Below are 16,275 nucleotides of genomic sequence, written 5' to 3'. Positions count from 1 at the left end.
AATGACAAGTGAAATCACAAACATAAAGAACTCACAACAGACATTTTAAAGAAAGCCAGAAAATCCCCTTGACTCAAGATTATCCACTTTCCATACTGGCCTAAGGCTGGTGCCTGGGTTCCTCCATTTGGGGTAAGTCCTGCCATCCTCAAGGTTTCCCTTCAAAGAGCAAAGCACCCAGGACAGGGACACTATCAAGTTCCCATCTTCAGCTTCAATGCATTTCATCTCTTTATCAGATTGATTTTTCTTGTGCCAGGAAAAACTTGGCAAGGATATGATGAGAGGGTAAATATTTTTCTTAAGAAAAGATTGGCAGAAGGTCATGAAGGGAAAAGAGCATGAGCCAGGGAGATCACAATCTTAAAATAATATTCAATAATCACAAACAACACTGACATTCTGAATCTACCTGAGAAAAACTTGCATCACACATGGCAGGGCTTCTTTCTTGGTGCTCATTTTCCTGGACATGACTGAGTTGGGCTTTCCTTCTGCAGCTGTAATATGGACAGCTGATGATATCACACTGGCCTCAAACACATAAGTTAACAGCAAATTAATTATTTTCTTTAGTTAGCCTAGTAATTACAGCTGTACACACTTATCAACAAGGCAAAATTTACAACTGACTCATTTACCACCAGCTTAACACCACAGAATAGAACTAAAGGAGGCAGAGTAAAAAGTCTGGCCTTCCTGAATACAACCTGCCACAGAAGGCAAGGCTCAGGCAAAAAATGCATGGCAGAAAACAGCCACAGACAGCAGGATGATGCCATTGATGTTCACTACTGTTCGCCACAAAGGCTTCTCAGAGGTGTCTGTCATCTTTAGCTTCATAGCTTCCTCCTCTTCCTTTGTCATCTTGGGGCCCTTCTGCTGGTCCAAGCCACAAAATAGGTCATAAGCTTGCCTGAAGCATCCTTTTTTCTCCTCAGGAACTTCTGTGTCAGGGAAAAGGTAAAAAAGGATGGTTAGATACAGAAGAAGGAGGTACAAGGAAAGGTTTCAGGAAAGACACCACAAAAGGGAAACATCCGCAGTCTGCAGACATTTCCCAATTTTCTTATTTGCAAGGATGGAAATGGTACAAAATATTTGAATGAACTTAATTATAAGACGAGGGTAATAGATGGATTCTCCATCTTTATGATCAACTAAATTAAGCCTATCTCTACAAGACCAATGCAAATACATTTTGATTTAGAAAAGTCAGAATCAACCAGGAAATAATAGTCTATGAGAAGAAATGTTAACAATGGGCTGGGAAACTATGACATAGAACAACATGGAAAATCTACCTCTGAATCACATAATATATCTGAATCACAAAAATATATCTGTTTACCACATCACTGGAAAGCAGTGAGACTTGCATGACTCAGGAGCATATTAGCTACACCTAAAAGTTCCAAATCTTTACAACAGATCCAACCATGTGGTAATGATTGGTCTGAATACTCCCTGATACAGGCTAGCAACAATGAACACTTCCAGAGCTTAAGATCTGATGTTGCATAACAATATTGTTGAATCAAACCACCTAACTGGTCTTGCCATTCAAAGTGGGTGCCCACCAAGGGAACTTATTCTCTACTCTGAGCCAAGGTGTGGCATTAATGGAATCCCAGGTCTACAGCTCACTAGATATGAAATCAAGCCTACTGTGTTTTCAACAATGTAGTCAGAGATGACTGATCTGTACGCTTCCATTTTTAAGAGTCACAAACTTTTAGAATTGCAAATAACCTTAATAATTAAGCACATACATATACCAGAACCAAAACTCAAGTTTCTGGTTTTGCTGATTCACCTGTCTTATTTTCAAGTTCAGGTAAAAAGTGGATAAATAATACCTTCTTCATTATAAGATTTTATGAGAGAATGCCCAGTGTGTAATAGATGTCAAGAAGTAATAATGTCCTTCTATTCTCTTTTCTCTCATGCACATAAAAAAGAGAGGTAAGTCTCCATGTACCCCTCCACTTTGGCCATCCCACCAAAATAGAATCATGGAGAAGGAATAACAATTGTTGGACTCACTGACCAGCCCAAGGGAGAAATGAGTGGTTATCTGAGTGGCCTTGAGAAAGTCTTTAGATCTCATTTTTCCCATCTGTAAAGTTGGAAGAATTATATTTGTGTTATCTACCTTACAAGTAAGATATGGTGCTTAAATTAATCACTAGAGTAAAGTATTCATAATTAAAATATGTCATGATCATATCATAATCAATCATAATGACAATGACAGTGATGATAACAATATGGGGTTGAAGATAGAGCTTCATGCTCCTGTTTCTCAGATAATGGAGATGGTGACATCCATTATCTATAAAAGCCCTCAAGAGATCTTAATTTATTTTACTTTAATGAGCCAGGGCCTTCCATCTGTTTTCACCATGAGTTAACAAAGAAACAACAGAATTCAAGTGTTGTCATGAACCTCAGAAGTCACTAAGCCAATTTTCTAGCCAACAGGAATCTCCTTTACAGAATCTCTGATAGATGTACACACGCTGCTCACCCTTTTCAAATCAACTCAGAAAATTCTTCCTTAGTAGCAATCATAATGGTAATAATTATAGTCAATTCTTATAAAGAAGCATTATCTCTTTCAATATTCCCAACAGTACTATAAGGCATGGGCTATCATTTAGAATGCTTTTATATTAAGAACCTAAGCTTTAAAAAAAATGGAATCACTTGCACAAGGAGTAGAGAAGTGAGGATTCAATCCCAGCTCTTCTTGAATCCAAATCCCACACTATGTGTTTGCACTATCCTGCCTCCTCACATTGAGTTAAGATTGGATGAGTTCCATTCTGGTGAACAGAGGACATTGAACTGCAAAGCACAACAGGACCTCTTCTTCATAATGTCACTACTTTCAAGAGCAGGAGACATAGCTGATTTCCCAATACATAAAAACAGACACAGAGAATTAGACAAAATGATGAGACAGAGGAATATGTCCCAAATGAAAGAACAGGACAACACCACAGCAAGAGACCTAAGCAAAATGAAGATAAGTAATATGCCTGATAGAGAATTTAAAGTAATGGTCATAAAAATACTCACTGGACTTGAGAAAGAGTGGAGGTCCTCAGTGAGACCCTTAACAAAGACACAGAAAACAAAAAAGAACCAATCATAGATGAAGAACTCAATAGCTGAAATTAAAGATACACTAGAGGTAATGAATAGTAGACTAGAAGAAGCAGAACAGATCAGTGACCAGGAGGAGAGTAATGGAAAGCAATCAAACTGGACAGGAGCAAGAAAAATAATAATAATAATAGTAATTAATAATAATAACAATAAATAAAAATAGGCTTAGGGAAATCAGAGACACCATCAAGTGTAATAACATTTGCATTATAGAGATCCCAGAATGAAAAGAAAGAAAAAAAGAGCCAGAAATTTTATTTGAAGAAAAAAATAGCTGAAAAATTCCTGAATCTGAGGAAGGAAGCAGAAATCCAGACCCAGGAAACACTGTGAACCTCCAACAAAATCAACCCAAGGAGGTCCACACCAAGACACATAGTAATTAAAATGGCAAAATGTAGAGGAGTCGAGATGGTGGATGAGTAAAGGGACCCTGTTTGTCTTGTCCCTCAGATACAACCAGATAGTTATCAAATCATTCTGAACACCTGAGAAATCAGAGATCTGAGAAAACAAATGCTGCTAGTCTACCAGTGAACCACAGTTTGGAAGACAAGAGGTGTGGAGACTTGAATCTGGTGTGATATAGCTGAGGATATAGCAGAGAGGAGGGACCCTGCTTAAGGAGGCTACCAAAAAGCATTATAAACAACAAAACTTTTAGAAGTCTTCTATGATGGGGGATGTGCCTGGCTTAAAGGTGCTCAGGTGGTGAAGCAGGGCAGAATCCTAGGTGTGACAGTGAGGTCAGAGGATCCCTGGGGTCTTAAGAAAAACAGGGGGTGCCTGTGTGGCTTACTTCCCTGGCATAAGAGTGGGGAAGCCGGCTGAGAACAACTCTAGGTGCCGGCTTTCTGCTATGTTGTTATAAACTATGAACCACTGAATGGTCATGTGACCACATTCTTGGGAGGGGTCCAGCAAAAGGCAGAAGTCTCATGAGATGCCCCTCATTCCCCTGGAAGGAACAGTGGTCCCCACTGCCAGAGTCCATAATATTTGGAGTTTTGAAACTCACTCACATGCCTGAGATAAAACAAACAAACAAACAAACAAATGCTTGGTCACAGACCAGGTGAACACAGAGTTCTGACAGAAACCAGGAAGACAAGGTGAGTTGGTTGCTTTTCTGTGAGGGCTCACTGAAGAGGGCGGGTGCAAATTTTCAGCTCCAGGTTTAGAGAACAGGACATAGGCATATTCACCCCACCCATCAGTGCTGAAAGCCTTCAGGGGACAAAAAACAGCACCAGCTAGTAGAGTCTGGGACCACTTACTCTGAGCTCTGCCTCTGCTCACTGCAACCTCTTTTCCACTAGAGAAGTCCACCTGAAAATTCAGGCAACAGACCCCTCCCACAAAAGACCAGCACAAACAACTCACTCTCACCGAGTTTACTAATCATTGAGGGCTGCAAAGCTTCAGCTCTTGGGGAAAATAGTATATAGCATTCTTTATATTCCTATTCTTTGGTCTTTTTAGTATTATTTTTCAGTTATTTTCTCTTTTCAGTTCTTTTTTATTCTTTTTTAATTTTTATTTTTATATATACTTTATATTTAAATTTTTTTTCTTTTTTTTCTTTTTTTTTAAGATTTTATTTATTTATTGGACAGACAGAGATCACAAGCAGGCAGAGAGGCAGGTAGAGAGAGAGGTGGAGGCAGGGTCCCTGCTGAGCAGAGAGCCCAATGCGGGGTTCGATCCCAGGACCCTGGGATCATGACCTGAGCTGAAGGCAGAGGCTTAACCCACTGAGCCACCCAGGCGCCCCTAAAAAATTTTTTTCTTACATTGTATTGTGTGTGTGTGTGTGTGTGTGTGTGTCTTTCTTTCTTATTTGGGACCTAATTTCTTTTAACAAGGAGACCAAAACACACCCAGGATCTAGTGGAGTGTTGTTGTTGTAGTTCTACTGCTGCTTACTGTTGTTTTGGTTGTTTTCTCTTTCTTTCTTCCTTTCTTTTCTGAACAAAATGATAAGATGGAGAAGAATCACCCCAAAAGAGAGAAGAGGAAGGAGTCCTCACTGCCAGAGATTTAATCAATACATATATAAGTAACGTATATAAGTAAATTCTGAACTAGAATTTAAAACAGTGATTATAAAAATATTAACTGGGCTTGAAAAAGGCATAAAAGACACTAGAGAATCCCTTATTGTAGAGATAAAGAGAACTAAAATCTAGTCAGGCCAAAATTTAAAATGCTATTACCAAGATGCAGTCCCAAGTGGAAGCCATAAAAATGAAGATGAAAGAAGCAGAAGAGAGAATCAGTGATACAGAAGATAAAATGATGGAAAATAAGGAAGTTGAAAAGAAGAGGGTAAGAAACCTACTAGAGCACAAAGGAAGACTGAGGGAACGCAACGATTCCATAAAGTGAAATATTATTCATATTATAGGAGTCCCAGAAGATAAGGGGCAGAGGAAAGGCACAGAAGGTTTATTTGAACAAACTACAGCTGAGAACTTTCTTAATCTGGGGAAGGAAAGAGGCATTCAAGTCCAGGAGGCACAGAGATCACCCCCAAAATCAACAAAAATATATCAACACCTCAACATATTATAGTTAAGTTTGCAAATTACAAAGATAAAGAGAATATCCTGAAAGCAGCTCAGGACAAAAGGTCCTTAACCTACAAGGGAAGGCACATAAGGTTAGCAGCATTTGTGTCCATAGAGATCTGGCAGGCCAAGAAGGACTGGAATGACATATCCAGTGTGCTAAATGGGAAAAATACACAGCCAAGAATACTTTATCCAGCAAGGCTGTCATTCAGAATAGACAGAGAGATAAAGAGTTTCCAGGACAAACAAAAACTAAAGGAAGCCTGCAAGCCAGGCTTGGCTAAAGCCAATCCTGCAAGAAATATTAAAGGGGGTCTTTTGAGCAAAGAGAACTATTAGGAATTCATCTGGATGAAAATCTTTTGCACAGCAAAGGAAACAGTGAAAAAAACTAAAAGGTAACCCAGAGAATGGGAGAAGATATTTGCAAGTGATTTATCAGATTAAGAATTGGTATCTAGGGGCACCTGGGTGGCTCAGTGGATTAAAGCCTCTGCCTTCAGCTCAGGTCATGGTCCTGGAGTCTTAGGATCGAGCCCCACATCAGGCTCTCTGCTCTGCAGGGAGCCTGCTTCCTCCTCCTCTCTGCCTGCCTCTCTGCCTACTTGTGATCTCCATCAAATAAATAAATAAAATATTTTAAAAAAAAAGAATTGGTATCTAAAATCTATAAATTACTTAACAAACTCAACACCTCTCCCCCCGCCCAAAAAAAAATCCAGTCAAGAAATGAGCAGAAGACATGAACAGACATTTCTCCAAAGACATACAAACCGTAAAAGACTCTTAATCATAGGAAACAAACTGAGGGTTGCTGGAGAGGAGGTGGGGAGGGGGATGGGGAAACTGGGTAATGATGTAATGAGCACTGAGTGTTATATGCAAATGATACTAAATTATACCCCTGAAACTAATAATACATAGGAATAAATGTATGTTAACTAAATTGAATTTAAACAAAAAATTTAAAAATAAATAATTGACTTTCTCTGCTTGACTTATTTCACTCAGCATAATCTTCTCCAATCCTGTCCGTGTTCATATAAAGGTTGGATATTCATCCTTTCTGATGGAGGCTAATATTCCCTTGTATATATGAACCATATCCTCTTTATCCATTCGTCTGTTGGGGGGCGTCTTGGCTCTTTCCACAGTTTGGTGAGAGACTGTGTACTCTGAGAAACAAATTGAGGGTTTTAGAAAGGTGGGCGTGGAGTGATGGGTGAGCCTGGTGGTGGGTATTAAGAAGCACACGTATTGCATGGAGGACTGGGTGTGGTGCATAATCAAAGAATCTTGGAACACTGAAAAAATAAAATTAAATCGAAAAAATAAATAAATACAATTGAAAATAAAAAATAAATAAATAAAATGGCAAAAAGTAGAGGTAAAGAGAGAATTTTTATTTTTTTAATTTAATTTTATTTTTTCAGTGTTCCAAGATTCATTGTTTATACACCACACCCAGTGCTCCATGCAATACATGCCCTCCTTAGTACCTACCATCAGGCTCATCTAACCCCCCAAACCCCTCCCCTCCAAACCCTCAGTTTGTTTCTCAGAGTCCATGGTCAAGAGATAATTTTTAAAGCAGCAAAATAATAATAATAGTAATAATGAATAAAACAAAACAGCTATGTACAAGGGAAACCCCATAAGGCTATCAGCTAATTTTTCAGCAGAAACTTTCAGGCTCAAAGGGAGTGACATGATATACCCAAAGTGCTGAGAGGGAAAAAAAACTTACAGATAAGACTATTCTATTCAGCAAGACCATCATTCAGAATTGATAAAGGGTTTCCCAGATAATCAAAAGTTAAAGGAATTCATGACCACAAAACCAGAAATGTTAAAGGGCACTCTTTGAGTGGAAAAGAAAGTAAGAGTAAGAAAAATAAGAAACACAAAAAACAATAAAAATAAGTATATTTATAAAAATCAGTCAAGAGATTCACAAAATAAAAGGGTAGGACACCATATACTTGAAACATGTGGAGAGGAATAAAGACTGGGTTCAAGTTTAAGCAACCATTATTTAATGTAGACTATATAGGCATAAAATGTAATATACAAACGTAACGGTAACCACGAATCAAAAACCAGTAATAGGTATGCAAAAAAATAAAGAAAAAGGATTCCAACTATATTGCTAAAGAAAGCCAACAAACCATGAGAGAAGAGAACAAGAGAAGAAAGAAACAGAGAAGAACTACAAAAACAACCACAAAACAAGTAACAAAATGGAAATAAGTGCATACCTATCAATACTTACTTCGACTGTAAATGGACTAAGTACTCCAGTCAAAAGACATGGGGTGGCAGAATGGATAAAAAAGCAAGACCCATCTGTAAGCTGCCACAAGAGACTCATTTCAGACTGAAAGACACAGGCAGATTGAAAGTGAAGGGATGGAAAAGATTTAATCATGCAAATGGAAGTGAAAAGAAAGCCAGAGTAGTAGTACTTACATTGGAAAAAACTGACTTTAAAACAAAGGATATTACAAGAGACAAAAAAGGGCACTATATAATCATAAAGGGAACAATCCAACAAGAGATATAACAATTGTAAATAATTATGAACCCAACCTGGGAGCACCCAAATACACAAAGCAGCTAATAACAAACATAAAAGAAGTAATTGGTGGGGGTGCCTGGGTGGCTCAGTGGGTTAAGCCGCTGCCTTCGGCTCAGGTCATGATCTCAGGGTCCTGGGATCAAGTCCCGCATCGGGCTCTCTGCTCAGCAGGGAGCCTGCTTCCCCCCGCCCCGCCCTTCCTCTCTCTCTGCCTGCCTCTCTGCCTACTTGTGATCTCTCTCTGTCAAATAAATAAATAAAAATCTTTAAAAAAAAAAAAAAAGAAGTAATTGGTGGCAATACAATAATAGTAGAGGACTTTAACACCCCACTTACATTAATGGACAGATCACCCAAGCAGAAAATCAACAAGGAACTGGTGGCTTTAAATGACACATGGACCAAGTGAATCTAATAGACATATTCAAAACATTTATCCTAAAATAGCAGGATACACACTCTTCTCAAGTGCAAATGGAACATTCTCGAGAATATTAAACCACAAAATAAGCCCCAACAGCAACAAAAAAAGTTCATATCATACATCCATTTTAACACAATGCTATGAAACTAGAAATCAACCACAAGAAAAAAATCTGGAAAAAAACACAAACACATGGAGGTTAAATAACATGCTATAAACAATGAATAGGTCAACCTTAGCCAGACTCATCAAAGAAGAGATAAAGACAGACAGAGGACTCAAGACTACAAAATCAAAAATGAAAGAGGGAAAATAACAACCCACATCACAGAAATACAAAGGATTATAAGAGAATATTATGAAAAAATATATGCCAAAAAATTGAACAACCTAGAAGAAATGGATAAACCTCCATAGAAACATAGAACTCCCAAAACTGAATCAGGGAGAAAAAGAAAATTTGTATAGACCAATTATAAGCAATAAAATTGAATCAGTAATCAAAAAACTCCCAAAAAACAAAAGTCAAGGACCAAGAGCTTCACAGGTAAATTTTACCAAACATTTTAAAAAGAGTCAATACCCAGTCTTCTCAAACTGTTCCAAAAAACAAAAGAGGAAATAAAGCTTTCAAACTCATTCTGTGAGACCAGTATCATCCTGACACCAAAACCAGATAACAATACCACAAAAAAGGAGAACTACAGGTCAATAATGCTTACGAACATAGATGAAAAAATCTTCAACAAAATATTAGCAAACCAAATCCAGTAATACATTTTTAAAAAATCATTACCATGATTAAGTGCAATTTATTCCTGGGATGCAAGGGTGGTTCATTTATCACAAATCAATCAACATAGTATAACACATCAAAAAGAGAAAGAACAAAAACCATATGATCATTTCAAAGAAACAGAGGAAACATTTGGCAAAGTGCAACATCCATTCATGATTAAACCCTCAACAAGGCAAGTTTAGAGGGAACATATCAACCTAATAAAGGTCATATATGAAAAACCTACAAGTATTACAGTCTAGAGAAAAATTGAGAGCCTTTCTCTTAAGGTCAGGAAAAAGAAAAAGATGCCCACTCTCACCACTTTTATTCAACATAGTATTGAAAGTCCTAGCCACAGCAATTAAACAATTAAAAGATATAAAAAGCATCCAATTGGTAAGGAAGAACTTAAACTTTCACTATGTGCAGATGACATGGTACTATATGTAGAAAATCCTAAGGACTCCACCAAAAAACTACTAGAACTGATAAATGAGTTCAGTAAAGTTGTAGGATACAAAATCAATATACAGAAATCTATTGCATTTCTATATACTAAAAATGAAGTAGCAAAAAGAGAAATCAAGAAAACATTACAGTTTCACCAAAAATGATAAAATACCTAGGAATAAATTTAATCAAGGAAATGAAAGTCCTGTACTCTCAAAACTATAAAGCACTGGTGAAAGAAATTGAAGACAATACAAAGAAAAGGAAAAATATTCCATGCTCATGGATTGGGAGAATAAATATTGTTAAAATGTCCATATTACTCAAAGCAACCGCTATCAAAATACCAACAGCATTTTTCACAGAACTAGAACAAATAATCTTAAAATTTGTATAGAACCACAAAAAACCTCACATAATCAAAGCAAACTTGAAAAAGAAGAAAAAAACTGAAAGGATCACAAACAAACTTGAAGGTATCACAATTCTGTATTTTAAGATACAGTACAAAGCTGTACTAATCAAAACATATGGTATTGACACAGAGACAGACATATAGATCAACTGAATGGAAAAGAAAGCCCAGAAATAAACTCACAATTATATGGACAATTAACCTTCAACAAAGGAGGCAAAAATATGCAATGAGAAAAAGAATCTCTTCAACAAGCAGTGTTGAGAAAACTGGACAGCTACATGCAAAAGAATGAAACTAGACCACTTTCTTACACCATACACAAAAATAAACTCAAAATGAATTAAGGACCTAACTGTGAGACCTTAACTCTAAAAATGCTTGAGGAGAGCACAGGCAATTATTTCTCTGATATCAGCCATAGAAATATTTTTCTAGATATGTCTCCTGAGGCAAGGGCAACAGAAGCAAAAATAAACTATTGGGAGTACATCAAAATAAAAAGCTTCTGCACAGCAAACAATCAACAAAACTAAAATACAGCCTCCTGAATGTGAGAAGATATTTGTAAATGACATATCTGATAAAAGGTTAGTATCCAAAACATATGAAGAACTTATTCATATGTTTATTGAAGCATTATTTACAATAGCCAATTTATGGAAGCAGCCCAAGTTCATTGATAGATGAATAGATAAAGAAGATGTAATATATATACTCTCTCTCTCTCTCTCTCTCTCTCTATATATATATATATATATATATAAAAAATAGATAGATGATAGATGCCATGGAATATTACTCAGCCATAAAAAAGAATAAAATTTTGTCATTTGCAATAACATGGATGGTGTATAATGCTAAATGAAATTTAAAATCTGTTATATTCTCCCTCAGTGTGGAGACACTTTTGGAAGTGGGAGAAGCAGGCAGCATATTGATGCCTCCCTGCTCCATGGAAGCAGAAAAGGTCTATCTTTTTCAACAACCTGGTCAACTGCCTATGGCTCCAGGTTCCTTCCAGTACATGCAGAGTCACAGGTTTCAGAACTAAAATGTCTTGGTCAAGAGCAGATTATATCAGAGCTGGGATAATAGGCTCTGACCTCAATTTATGTATCTGTAAAATGGGACTATAAGAATAAATGATCTTTAGGGCCCTTTCCAAAGCTAGGATTCTCTGATATTTCTGATGGCCATATTCAGAATTTATTCTGCTGTACCTGTACTTTCCTTCAGATGGAGTGATGAGACCTCTAGTCCCGCAGATAAAGCACCTATGACCTTGTGCTCCCACACCTTGGCACATCACACATCTCCACAACCATCCTCCATGTGTGCACCAGTCCCAAGTAAAGAGAAAAAGTTCCAATACATAAGTTGAGGAAAACTTTTCTCCATGATCAGGATAAATCTCTGAACACTGACTAAGCATTATCTTACTGGACTTAAGAAAAATTTAATTTTCTAAATCTTATGTGGATATAAGACACCAACGAGCCTCTCACCCATCCTCCTGGTGTCACTAGACTGACCATAGCTTAGATTCCATCTGCTTTCAGTTCACAGGCTCTGACTCTTTCCTTCTCCCATGTCATGCCCCAGTCAAGTCAGGGTAGAAAATACACCACTCATACTTACAGAGCACTGTGAACTATGAGGTATAAGGAGGTTGAGGAGATTCTGCACCTCTCTATTCCTCTTGACCAGGCCTCAGAGTGAACTTCCCAAAATCCATTTATCTATCTCATCCCCCACCTCACTCACATAAAGAGAAATCTGAGCTTTGATGTAGGCATTTTGTAAAGACTTCAGTAAGGTAGTCTTTCTGTTGGAGGAGTAACATTTTAGGGCTTGGGATAGGCTCTAAATCACAAATCACCTATTTCAATGGTCTCTTCTGGGGTTTCTTGAAAGTCCTCCTCTCCTGCATCCAAGTCAATACGCTCCTCTTTGCTGTTGCGCAGGCTCCAACACAGGCGGTGGAGCTGTGGAAAAAACAAAACAGGTTGGCAGAAAGATCCAAACAGTGTCTTGTGCCAAGAAGCTGAGAGAAAAAAAGAGATGTGCTCAAGAAAAGAAAAGGTGCATCATTTCCTAAAAGGGTCAGTGGATGATTAGTTATTGCTCTAGAATGCAGAGGATATTAGAGATGCCCCTTTTAAAACATTGATTTGGTCAGTGTTTGCTGAATGAAACTTATTAAAAAATGCAAACAACAACAATAAAAAGGTACCGTGGTCTCTCAGTACTGACCAAAACATAGATAACAGTTTATATCCACATTATCTCTAAGTATGTTGAGCACTTCAATGTAAATTATATACATGAATATACAAACCCTTATTATAATATTCAAAGACTAAGAGATCGCCTTGAATAAAGAAATGTCTGTCTTGAATGAATGAACTCTTCTTATATATGATGACTAAATTTGTTCCTTTTAGCATTGGTGCTAAGAAAGAAGACCAAAAACCCATTTCTCCAGACCAGAAGTGTAAGAGCAGAGTTTGCACCATGTGTTTGTCACATTATAAGAAGATAATCTGTAGAATCATGAACCATATTAGAATTGAGTAGCACTGGAGACAATTTCTATGAACATGAAACCAGAAACTTGAAGAAGTCTGAAAGTCAATGAAATGTATTCATTCCAGCTATGCCCTCTTCGGTGACTACGTTGCTTTCTCTACTTCAAGGGGAATCACAGATGGGGCGCCTGGCTGTCTGCCTTCAGCTCGGGTCATGATCCCAGGGTCCTAGTTTGGAGCCTTGCATCAGGCTCCCTGCTCAGCAGGAATCCTGCTTCTCCCTCTTCCACTACCCCTGCTTGTGTTCCCTCTCCTTCTGTGTCTCTCTCTGTTAAATAAATAAATAACATCTTTAAGGAAAAAAAAAAAAAAGAGGAATCCTGGGGCTAAATGTGTTTAGGGCTGCAATACTTGCAAACACTGAGACATCAGGAAGCAGTTAATACAACACAAAGAAAGCCTATTGACAGATTCAGCCAATAAACATAATGGTGATTCTTCTTCTATAAAAGCAGTCTTTGTTTGACATTAAGATTAGGTACAGTTTTGAAAATTTGGCAAGGATGTCAAAGGTCTCTTAGGGATTCCATAAGTCCCTGTATTTGTATATGCATGAGTAAAAAGTTAAAAAAACAAAACAAAACAAAAAAAAACCCTTCTCTTTCTCTATGGACTAACATGATCTTGGGTTAACTCTAGCTCTGTTCTTGGAAACCTGAAAAAGGTAAAGTATTAGCTGTGTTGGATGCCCAGATTATATTGTTTATGGTAAAAGTGACCTATAATTGGAAATTTTCATCTGCATTGGGAGAGCTATGAATAAATCCTAAACCAAGGATGACATCTAGAATTAAAGAAGAATATTTGCTATTTTGGAGTCTTGAATCAATTGGACTTTGATATTGTTTGAAATTCCTCAAATTATATGGATAATTGTTTGGAGGGTTAATTGGGGAAAAAATTAAGGGTATATCATACTTCATATTTCCCTGAGTGTGGTTTTTTTGTAACTATGTCCCTTGCTGAGACCCCTGAAAGTATGCCATGGGTCTACTAGAAGATATCTAAGTTTCTATTTGAGACATGAGCATCTGATCCAGGCTAGCCCCTGTACTCACCCATGTGATCTCATTCCCTTGTACCTGTGCTGTTACTTGGTGAGCAGGATCCAGAGATTAGCCCCTAGACTGAAATAACTGCGGTGAGGACTCCTACAGAAGACACACACTTGACACCACCTTGCTAGCACACCATGTTTTCTGGCTTGTGTCTTTCTATGTAAAACCAATGGTAAGCAAGGACTGTTTTAGTCATGTGAGTGTGAGATGTTTAATTGGGGAAAGGGCAACAAGGTGGGTGTTGTAGCATGAGCATGAAACAAGGGCAGGACACATTTCCCAAAATGGATACTCACATGCACATCTGGAATTGGTTTGGTGAAGAGAGAGACAACCACGATGACGATGACAGATATGGCAAAGAGGATGATGGCAAAGTACAGGTAGTGTACACCACAGATAATCGTGGGACAGTTGCTGGGCTGCATGCAGCTCCCAGTTCCATAGGCAAATTCAGTCACCATACGGGACACCCCAACCAGAAATCCTATGACCAGTCCCCAAAAGGCTCCCTGTGAAAGAAAACCTTGGGTTAATTAACACCAAACACACAAAACATCAGGGCATTCCTGGGAAACAGAGGAAAAGGAACAAAAATGAGACAAATAATAGCTTCAGGCCTTCTGAAGCCGGAATGCTGGCATCCAGAATATGGCTAAGAGTGTGATGTCAGGCCAAGCCTGAAGGTGTGTTTATCATGTTTCAGTGACATGATTTTACCTGGGTCATAAAACAAGATTCATAATATAATGGGGTAACAGTGTCTAATAACTTTGTCTAGTGTCAACCCAAAGCCTTAATTCCAAAAATTAATTTTTAATTTTAAAAATAATTTGACTCTGGTTCCTGTAGCTGCTATCACCATCAGCCTCCAGATTTAAGCACATTCAAAGGTAATGTAATTACTTGTGAAATAATTTGTTTTCCTTGAAGTCTTTGAAAACAAATTGGGTCTTTGAGGGATGGAAGAGAAAAGAATGTTTCCATCAAAATATAAATACTACTTTCTTCATTAGCCCCTTTTATAGATCCAAAGTCACTGTTTTTAATTTGAAAACACAAGATTATATTATGTGTCTTTACATTAAGTTTTGGGTTTGCATATTAGAAATATGGAAATCCTTTAAGAGACTAAAAATACTGGGATACAATTTTTCAGGGTTTTTTTTAACCCCTTCCCTCCTTTCCTTCCTTCCTTATTTCCTTCTTGCTTCCTTTTCGGTCAGTCTTCACCTAGAGAACCAGGTCTGAATCTAGAGGCCACATTTTAAAAGGATCAGTGACAAAGTACAGTGAGCTCATAGAAGGGTGGTAAAAAAGAGCTTTCATGTCAAATGTTGATCCTTGAACTTTCCTAGCCATGGGTACCCCTGCACTTTATATCCTAGGTGTGTTCCATTATCAGTGTATTCATGTCCTAGGTCTTTGTACAGGTCACTCTTTATCTGGGAGAACACAAGCCCCTCCCTTCCTGGTAACCTTGTTCTAGTTTAAATGTCCCCTCTTCTCCTAGGACAGAATTGGGTGGGCCCATCCTCCGTGTGGTGACTGCACTATAGACACACCTCCAATTCCAGCACCAATTCCACTTCTGTGGAATCACTCAATCACTTCTCTGTCTCCCCATCTGAACTGGAAATTTGCCCAGGGAAGGAACCAAGATTTATTCCCTTTGTGTTGTCAGCTCTCTGTCTAACATCTGGAAGTATCTGCTAGGTAGATAGATGATAGTAGATGCTAAAGGATAGATGATAGATAGATAGATAGATAGATAGATGACAGATAGATAAGTGATAGATAGATGAGGAAAAAGATGTCCCCCATTCATTCCTCACACACATATTCATTCAAAAAAAAATTTTTTTACTTTAGTTTGTGTGAATAGTATTGATAAAATCTGCTATAAAGTTTTTCTTCTCTTTTGATTTTTTGCTTTTTTCTTTTTATTTAAATTCAATTAGCAGGATGCCTGGGTCAGTGTCTACTGGTTAGTGTCTACTTTTGGCTCAGGTCATGATCTCAGGGTCCTGGCATTGAGTCCCACATTGGGTCCCTTGCTCACCAGAAGCCTGCTTTTCCCTTTGCCTTCTCTACCTGGCTCTCCCCCTGCTTGTGTGTGCTCTCTCTCTCTCTCTGACAAATAAATAAATAAAACTTTTTAAATTTAATTTCAATTTTCATTTAATTTCAATTAATTATTTAATTGAATTAGCCAACATACAGTCCTTCTC

At 37.8% G+C, this 16,275-nt stretch overlaps 1 protein-coding gene across 1 annotated transcript in view; it reads right to left on the bottom strand.

The window, feature by feature from the left end:
• Nucleotides 1-400: 400 nt before the first annotated feature.
• The window catches only part of SLC5A1 (solute carrier family 5 member 1), a 68,597-nt gene continuing 52,722 nt past the window's right edge, over nt 401-16,275 (bottom strand). The window contains exons 13-15 of the mRNA XM_032883228.1: nt 14,341-14,556; nt 12,278-12,383; nt 401-947 (exon numbers count right to left, since the gene is read on the bottom strand). Coding sequence (XP_032739119.1) covers nt 730-947; nt 12,278-12,383; nt 14,341-14,556 — 540 coding nt within the window. The 3' untranslated portion in view covers nt 401-729. The remainder of the gene's footprint in view (nt 948-12,277; nt 12,384-14,340; nt 14,557-16,275) is intronic.

Source organism: Lontra canadensis, unplaced genomic scaffold (assembly GCF_010015895.1).
Source record: "Lontra canadensis isolate GAN:19392208 unplaced genomic scaffold, GSC_riverotter_1.0 scaffold87, whole genome shotgun sequence".
Lineage (NCBI taxonomy): Eukaryota > Metazoa > Chordata > Mammalia > Carnivora > Mustelidae > Lontra > Lontra canadensis.
This window is presented reverse-complemented; position numbering and strand designations above follow the sequence as displayed.